The sequence below is a fragment of the Ricinus communis genome, chromosome 7 (genome assembly GCF_019578655.1).
Source record: "Ricinus communis isolate WT05 ecotype wild-type chromosome 7, ASM1957865v1, whole genome shotgun sequence".
Taxonomy (NCBI): Eukaryota; Viridiplantae; Streptophyta; class Magnoliopsida; order Malpighiales; family Euphorbiaceae; genus Ricinus; species Ricinus communis.
Genome location: NC_063262.1, coordinates 22,951,515 through 22,961,001, shown reverse-complemented (window position 1 = coordinate 22,961,001; position 9,487 = coordinate 22,951,515). Strand labels below are relative to the sequence as shown.

Sequence of the window (9,487 nt, the reverse complement as noted above, 5' to 3'; positions counted from 1 at the left end):
TCTAACATCTCGATTTATTTCAACACTTATGTCTCAACTAACCTCAACTCTAGCATCTCAAACCTCTCATTCCAACAGGACTGGCGCCCAGAGAGCAAAACTCGACCAGGGACCTTACCTCCGGCCACTTAACTCTCAAATTTTAGCCTTTCGGCTCTCTTATCCAATAAGACTGGCGCCCCAGAGAGCATAGCTCGACCAGGGACCTTACCTCCGACCGGTCACTTAAATTTCCAAATAAGCCTACCAGAGAGCAATACTCGACCATGGACCTTTACTCCGGCAACCACACTCTACTAAGCCCAGAGAGCGATGCTCGACCAGGGCAGGTCCTAATCTTTCTTTCTCAAAATTTTTACCTCTTTACCCTTTTCCTATCTCTCTCATATTATAGTGGAACACTCATCCAACTCCTATGTTCTACTGCCGTCCCATATTGAGTCATCATGCAATATTAAAATTGGTGATAAAGGAAAAACATATTTAAATAATAATTAAAAAGCATCATGAAAATAATGATAATAATTAAATGAAAAATTAAAATTGCAAATGAATAATCACAGTAGCAAATCAAATTTTATGCATGACACGTGCATAAGCGATATATGACTTTAACTCACAGAATTGGGCAACCTCCTAGCTCTGCTCCGGTGCCTCAGTTGGAGCGAGCCGAACAGACAGATCATCTAATCACGGAAAACAATTTATCAAAACGCTAAAACAATCGATCATTAATCCTAGGTCTAGACTCCTAGGACTGACTGTCTAAGAATCTCGACTCGGGAGAATTCTACCGAAAATCCGGCAGAACCTCCCCTACAACACGAACATTACCCCCCGTAAAAACGGGTTCAGGACCTGCCAGAAGAACACTTCAAATACTTAACGATTCAAACAATAGGAGTCGGGTCCCCAAACTTCACTATTTCCCGACTCCGCCACACAGCACAAAATACGAGGCAGGCAAACTGACAGACAATTATTTTTTACTCACAAATAACATCAAATACTCAATATAATCCAATAAACACAAATAACCAAGAATTTCTAAAATTAACGGGCCAAAGAAAATTACCGAGACGCTCGGTCGCTCGGTCGACTAGCCTCCAGCCGCCAAAGTCCGATCGACGATCCGAACACACCATCGGACTCACAACGACGCGCTGATGACGATCCCTGCTTCCGATTTTCTGATCTGACACCCGATCGTCCGGAGAGATTTGCGGACGATATCGACCGTCGATTTGCAAACGAAGCCCGATCGCCACGAAACCAGTGCCATCGCGAAGCTTGAGCTGAGGAGAGTAGGGATACGTCCTTCGATCGTCCATCCTCCGCCGGATCTCGCCGGAAAACCCAAAAACGCCGGCTGCCACCATTTTCTCTCTCCATCGGATCTTCCGTTTCCGGCCACCACTGTCGACACCGCCGCCGCCAAAACAAAACCGAGGCCGAGAGGAGTCGATCGGCACCAAGATCAGCGACCACCGACGCCGGAACGCCTGACGGCAAGGAAGCTTCGGCCATCTTCCTCCTCGCCGCTGGCTGCCGCTGGCCGCTGCTGACGCCGGCCAAGCCGGACAGACGGCCCGACGCTAGCCTCCTTCCTCCGCGCTCCTCCCTCTCCCTCGACATCTCTCTTCCTCTCTTCTTCTTCCTCGACTTCCATTCCTTTCAATATCGACATTAGGCCCCCGAACTTTTCCTTATTACAACTTGGTCCCTCAACTTTCTTAATTACTTACAATTTCATCCCGCAAAATTCCAATTTGACCCCCAAACTTCTTTTTAGCCTTTCAATTAAACCCCTAACTATTTAATTTGGGCCAAATCCGAATTATTGAAAATACACAATTACAAAAATACCCTTGACCGACATATTTATTTACAAAAATACCAAGCTCACAAATTTCCATTAAAACCCCATAAAAATAACATTATACTTTCAATCCTTATTCCAAAATAAATTTCAAATATATAATTTTACTTATATAAATATGCATTTGGGAAAATTTGAATAACCAAAATATAATCATTTCTCAAATAGTTTACTTAATTACTCCTTAAAAATCAAACTAATTGGATATAGAAAATAACTCATTTATTTATCTAACATGAACATTCAAAATTTGTATTTAAATCATTCCAATTAAACCGAATAAAAAATAAAGCTAAAATTAACTTAAATAAAAACTCATTATTAAATATATAAAAATTTCGGGTGTTACAAAAAGTGTTAAAACTAAATGTCAATAAATAAAAGTGTAGGGGGTGGAAATTAAAAAATAAATGTGCAAGGCTCATAATGCAAAAAAAAAAAAAAAACAGTCGTTTGTTGTTAAAAAAGAAAAAGAGAAAAAAATTCAAGGTCCAACATTGACTATTTGGGTAAATATTAAGAGCATATATGAAAATAAATATTTACTATTTAAGATTATTCATTTTCATTTTTTTTTCATTAATAAAGTTATATTGTTATTTTTTTTTAATAAATGAAAGATTGATAATCCGTAATGATACTTGGATTATGTCCACCATTAATTTCTAAACGACCTTATATAATATCCTCCTTCGGTATTGACTTAGGCATCATATGAATTATAATGGTACTCCATAAATATATAATATATAATATATAGCAGAAAGCTGTGAGAAAATCCATTCCTTGCAAGAGTTGCTCCGGAATTATTGCAAACGTGCAATACTTAACTACAATAACCAAACAAAAAGAAAATAAGATTTATGGTTCTAACAATTTATATTATCAAAATAGCATTATCCATATATATATATATAATAGAACAACGTCTTTAAGATTTATTCTATTGTACCCTTTTGCATTACTTTTCAGAAATAAATGTATTTTTATATTATATTTGAGGCAAATTATGATTTATGAGAGGTCAATTGGATGAAAATGACTAAAAAAGTGAATTAAATTTAAGTATACACATCACTCTAGTTCCTGAGAATTTATTACATTATGTAATTTGGTTTTTCACTTTTTATTTTCTTAAATGGAATTAATCTATAAATATTAGAATTTTATAAACGAAAAGTTTTATATAGTTTAAAGGAAGAGCAACACAAATGCAGAATATATATATATATATATATCTCTTTGTAAAAAAATAAAGGCTTGAAAAACAAAATGGACCCTACTCCAACTCTCCATCAAGCTTAGCTGTACTATCCAAACTTCTTTTTTAACATTTCAAAATCAAAGAAATGGCCAACTAGGGCCCCCAAATCCTCAAGAAATCACTGCAAGGTCCCACACTTATCAAATTCATCAAATACCCAATTTAAAGTATCATAAGGACATGTTTAGATAAAGAATATATAATTTTCATTTTTGCTTTTTTTTCTAAAGAAAAAAACTTTAATATCAAGAACATGCAATCATAGCCTCATTAATCAGAAGAAGTCAATGATGTCATTGGTTGCTGAAAGAACTTGATTATACTATAATATTACCCACTATAGAAAAGGCATTATTATTATTATTATTTTCGTTACCCTAGAGAACTAAACTATAAATACAATCATGCAGGAAGGCACCCACAATAATCATGCAATTTTAATTCCCACCATTTGTGGGTCTCTGTATTATTTTTCTTTTATATCATATAAACAAGTTTGGACCCACATGTTCTGTCCAAAATAATCTCCTCTCATGTGCTATTGGTCACCAATTTTATCTCATATTTGTAGAATTATTTTCAGGAATTCAAACCCCTTTGTCTCTTAGCACAAGAAAAACCTTCAAATGCTATAAATAAATGATATCTGTACATTTAAATTCTCAATGAGTCATAGAACAAGGTTAGGTTTCCATAACTTACTTGTTGGCATGTTGTTCTTGACATTTGTTAAATGAAGTAATGCTTCCCACAAAGATCATTTGAAGAATTAAAAAAGAAGAAGAAGAAGAAGAAGAAGAAGGCGAAGTGCTACTTTTGTATAAATTAGGTTTATTAGAATTTGTTACCGAGTGTTGGTAGAGAGCTCTACACTTTTCTTACTTTTATATGAACTCTGCATAGCTTTTACTAACTAAAAGAAAGCAGACTATATATTACATTTTCTTTCTAAAGACCAACAAGCTCACTAGCTTGCTTTTTGTGATTACATTAATTGGATAAGGAAAACTAAAATAAAAAGCTTAGAAACCTGTAACATATTAGTTCTTTTTACTCTTTTTTTTTTCCTGTTGTTCCTGTATTCTTTCTTCTTTCCAATCTTCTCCATCATGAAGAAAAAATGGAGAAGTACTTTTCCTCCTTCAGTTTGGTAATGAGTGGCTACGAAGCTGATCGACCAGGTAAATTTAAAAACGAAAAAGAAATTCTCTGTTGTATCAACGATCTTTGACTGCAGTCTACCTCTATGTAACATCTCTGTATTATATTTTCTTTTTTCTCTCTCTCTACATAACAGTTGAAATGCCACTCCTTATTGGAGATGCAAATGGGCTCTCTGGAAGGTTGATTCCTTGGCTGTGGCACAGGATCAGAACAAGCAAACCGAAAAATCAATATAAGCAATGCACGTCTGAGAGTGAGACACTCATTTGACTATGCAGGCAGGAAAATGGAGTTTGCATTTTGGTACCTATCCTGGTCATTGTAATTGGTGCTTATACGCCTGAATTTGCCCTCACTGGAGGAGCCATTGTTCAAAACGTCCAGCAAATAATTGAAACGCTCTGCAGATGGGAACTCTGCATGTTCTGCAGAAGGTGAACAGTTTATCCACCGGCAAACATTATAGCTGAAACGAAGGAAAATTGAGAAATAATATATATAAATCTATGATGAGCATATATAATATACCTTCTGAGAGTTTCAACTCATCCATTGAGCAGCCAAGATAAGATTGATGGTTAAGCGATTTGGGTCCTAAGTGAAATTCTAAAAGACGCCTTCTCTCGAATTCAAGTGCATGCTCATTTTCCTCCATTAGCTGCTTCCTGAGTAATCTTGAGTTATCACTAATAGTTGGCACTATAGAATTTCCAAATGAGAAACAAAAAGCACAATGTTAGCTTACATGAAATACCATGACAGAAAAAATTCATTTAAAAGCGAATTTAAGTTTTTACTCACTTGGATGAAGCTCGGAGTCTCCATCAATAAAATGCGAGCTGTTATACATTGGATGCTGTAATTTTTCTGAAAACTTCCTGCATAACCAATTTGAAAGTAGACGTTAGTAATCAAGATTCTTTTCAAACATATTTCCTAAAGAAAAAACTTTAGGAAAAGATTCCAAAGAAAAGAAATGCAAAGCAGGTAAGGCACAATTGCTTCACAGACAAGATTCCCAACAAAAGAAATGCCAGGATCTGAAATATAAATTCCAATTTCTGAAAAAAAAAAACAAAATAAATAAATAGAACAAGCAATTCTTTATAAATTTTCCAAAGCAAGAAGTTATAGAAAGTATGCACTAGGTTTTGTCAACAAAGGGACACAAGCCAGCTGGAATCTTTATGTATTATTGATGTTGATTATTGCAAGAAAGAATAAAGAGTATCAAAATTTTCAAAAATAACATAGCACCCTGTTCAAAACAGAATCATTCTGTATTTCAACAATGCAAAGCATTATTGCAGAAAAATCTAAGGGCCCTACTTAGTCTAGGAACATTTGCAAAATTCACTATCTCTGGAGAATAGGCTATATCGGTTGCATTGGACACATCAAAAGGTTAATTGGAAGTAATATCACAGTTATTCTAATTAGAAAATTTCAATCTGCAAACCTTGAAGTGTAATGGGGAAAAGAAAATCCTATATGAAAAATTGACACAACTTCAAGGAAAAGTATCAGCACTAGCACCGTCTGTCAAAAAATTAATGCCGGGTGCACTAAAGGAGCCAACTATTGAGATGAATTGATAGATGACAATGACTAGAACATAATTATAAGAAGGGATAAGATTTTATACAGGCCACAACGATTCATTGAGAATCTCTTTTTTCAATTTTGGGTCAGCAAACTATCAAAGCAATAACTATGTTTCCAAACTTTAGGACTTAATGAATATATATATAAATCAAAAGGGACCAAGAGGACCTATAAAGCCAGCATCTAACCACAATATGATAGCAGATAATAAGCTACTTTTATTAGATGAATAAAAAAACATTTACCTATCGATAAGCCTTGACTTCTCTCTGTAAGGTTTCACCAGAACGCGAGCCCCACATACATAATGCGGATTCCCCTTTGCCAAGATTTGCTTGACAGTCTCCACAAAAATGAAAGTGACAAATCCAAACATCCTCTTCTGTTGGCAGGGAATTCTAACATCTTGAACAGGTCCAAATTTGCTTTAAGAAAGTAAAATACCAAAATAAGAAGGAAAGTCTTTAGAATATAATAACAATTGAAAAAATGAGAACATCCAAATAAAAATATTTAAACATATCCACCTGAAGTATATTGAAACATCATGCTCAGTAAAGATACTTTCAGCTGGAAAGGTAAGATAGATCTGTCTAGAACCAGCAACAATTCCACCAGGATCATTTCTCTCGCCAACATACTCCAAATACTTTGGAACATCTTCCTCCAGAATCACTGAATGCTGCCCGTGAGGTCTGTCTCCAATAAATAACAATTGAAAGATATAATTAAAAGTCGATAATTCTGAAAGTTATAATTGAAGCCAGATAATTAAACTGAAAAGGAGAATTGAGGAATATTCACATTTTGCACCTGTCAATCACCCGAATGCTGTTCTTCAATCGAGCTAAAAGCTTTGTCAGACTATAACCAGCCTTACCATGTCTCTGGCTCTCAGTAAGATACCCTTCAGCCTGAAGGGTCTTCCCATATTTCTCATAATACATCATTGGCAATGAGGCGATCGAAACAGGCATACCTCGCCTCGATTTCAAAAGCTCAGCAAGCTCCATTTCAAGCTTTTCAAGAGACCCAGGTGAGACAACATGTTCATCATTTGAAAAATCATTTGACTTTGTGCTGAAAATCTGCGAAAAGCCTTCTGGCATTGGATGTCCATGGACATACCTACAGTTGTTTCCGTGCTTACAATACCCCTTGCTGAAATAATGACAAATCTTAAGAGGAAACTCAGGCAAGCTTGGAGACCTTCTATTAGTTCTAGGACCTAAAGCAGGTTCAGAGAAAAAATAATTGCTGGAAAAATCAGAATTCACAGAATGAGCAAACTCGAACTGGTCATCCAAAGTCAAGAACTGCATATGGTTTTGAAGGCGATAATCTTCAGGCACCGTATCTGAGTACCCTGGTGAACCGAAGTCCAAATTAGGTACCTGCTGCTGATCACCAGTCACTTGTGCATCCCAGTAAGCACTTGCGGTCCTACGCGAAGCTGCTGGAGAGGAAATTGGATGTGCTGAGGCTGGTGAAAAGGGAGTGAATTGTAAAGGAATGTCTGAAACAGGTGATGTATTCACCTGAGAGGGTGAGATTGGAGCAGAAAGTGCTGGTTTGTTTAGCCCAAGATCAGATTTGGCTTTGGTAATCAATGAATAAATCAAATTATCCGGGCTAAATGCTAAGCGGATCATCTCCCGTTCACTATGGTCTTGTAACAGAAGATACCCAATAATTTTAGAGACATTTTCAGGCTCCAGCTTCTGAATTCTGTTGTATACAACCTTTGTGGACTCTGTAAAATCCATCTCAAATTCTCAACCCTGCAACTGCAAAACAAGTACAAAAGTTAAGTACATGAGAATTCTGTAAATGTCCTAAAATAGACTTGTTTCACAGATAGAGATTAACAGGACAAGTACAATTCTTAGAAAACCCCTAACAGAAGTAAATGCAGATCCAGCAGATTAGAATAGGAAGACATAAATGTAAATCTATCAACGTAAATGGAATTTTTGTGGTTGCTTTTTCTAAAGATTCTACAATATCATTTTCCATCGTATAAAGAGGCTAAAATTGTGCCAATAATATATAACCATAAAAAGAGAGCAACCCAGGCAAAATTTTCAAAACAGGAAGGGTTGACAGCAAAATAAGAGCTGGAAAATTATCACTTGAAAAAGAGAAGCATCAACCATAAAAGAAAAGAAAAATCTATTTCTATATTTAGAATTTGACATAATAATTTTGATATTAAAAGGCATTGAAAAAAAAATTAAGAAAAAAACCATTGGAAAATTTTTGTGCTTTTCTAAATAAATCTGAGAAACTAAATCAGAAAACGGTGCTTCATAATCACAGGGATAAAGAAATAGTGAAATTCAAAAGGCCAATTTTCTATTCCACTTCAACTAAAGAAAAGTAGATAGTAATCTCAAAACATATGCTCTTATGCTCATAGCAGAGAAAAGAAAAGAAAACATCAATTAAAATTTAAAAAAAAAAAATCTTCTTCTTCTTCTACCATAAGTAAAGGAACTTCATTTCTTTGTCTTGAGAATAGGCAAAAGAAATAATTATAAAACACAAAAGTCAAAACCTTCTAACATTTCAGTAAAAACCCAACACCTAAAATACACATCTTGAACTCCCAATCATTGTTTTTGCAACATTTTTGGACAAAACTTACGTCCGAATTCATGGAATAGACCACTACAAACAAGGAAGCACAAAATTATAACAAATCCATAATTTCTTCCCATGGTTTCGTCTAAACTAACACATAACTAAATTTATTTAAGGAAAAAAAATACTGACACTGAAGAAGAAAATCCATTGAAGAAACAGAAGCAGAGAAGACACAAGAACACGCTTCAAACTCATGTTTTTTAAACATTTCACGAAAACCCACATAAAAATAAACAAAAAAAGAAAGAAAAGAAGCAAAATAAACCCACCTTCCCTCAAAAAGGAAAAATCTAAGACATATATTGGGCTCTTGAAAGTCGATGAAGAAGAAGAAGAAGAAGAATAAAATTAAAGTCAGAACCAACAACAAAGAACCTTAAACAACAACAACTTGTCTTGAATGACGACCATCGTTTGATTGAATTATGATTGATGGATCAGTTTCTCTATCTATCTATCTATCTATCTATCTGTCTATGTGTGTATGTGTGTCTGTCTCTCTGTCTGTCTGTCTCTCTGTTTCGGTTTCTCTATCTCTGTCTCTCTTCTTTCTTTACTCTCTGCTTCTTTCATTCTCTTTCTCTTTCTTTTGCTATTTTTATCTTCTTCTGTTCTTCATTCTCCGCATAAACGACACCAATTATCATTATTGTTTATAACTAATATTTTATTTATTAAACAAAAATAAAATAAAATGCAAAATGACAGAAAATATTGGCTTTTAAAAGGCGCCTTGTCTTTATTTCAAATCAAACACTCACTTATCGAAACATAAGGTTCAAAAATACGCATATGACATTTATTTATTTTTATTTTATTGTTGTTTCTTAAAATCCTTTATCTGGATTTTCTTAGTTTTAAATTATTTTATATTATCTTTGTCTTTTCTTTTATAAATAATTCTGATAATCTTTTTAAGATTTTACAGA

The 9,487-nt window shown here is 34.7% G+C and overlaps 1 protein-coding gene across 4 annotated transcripts; it reads right to left on the bottom strand.

The window, feature by feature from the left end:
* Nucleotides 1–3,957: 3,957 nt before the first annotated feature.
* On the bottom strand, nt 3,958–9,212 carry LOC8262018 (zinc finger CCCH domain-containing protein 18). Of its 4 annotated transcripts, none has more exons than XM_015728453.2 (8): nt 8,828–9,212; nt 6,717–7,699; nt 6,440–6,607; nt 6,158–6,337; nt 5,109–5,185; nt 4,836–5,006; nt 4,615–4,732; nt 3,958–4,499 (listed from the first exon to the last, which is right to left on the bottom strand). In XM_015728453.2, the coding sequence occupies exons 2-8, from the start codon at nt 7,676–7,678 to the stop codon at nt 4,430–4,432; spliced, it is 1,746 nt and encodes a 581-aa protein (XP_015583939.2). In that variant the 5' UTR covers nt 7,679–7,699; nt 8,828–9,212; the 3' UTR covers nt 3,958–4,429. The 4 variants fall into 4 exon arrangements, with proteins under 4 accessions (XP_015583939.2, XP_015583940.2, XP_015583941.2 ...); XM_015728454.2 differs by having other exon boundaries at nt 6,717–7,693; XM_015728455.2 differs by having other exon boundaries at nt 8,934–9,212.
* Nucleotides 9,213–9,487: the final 275 nt, after the last annotated feature.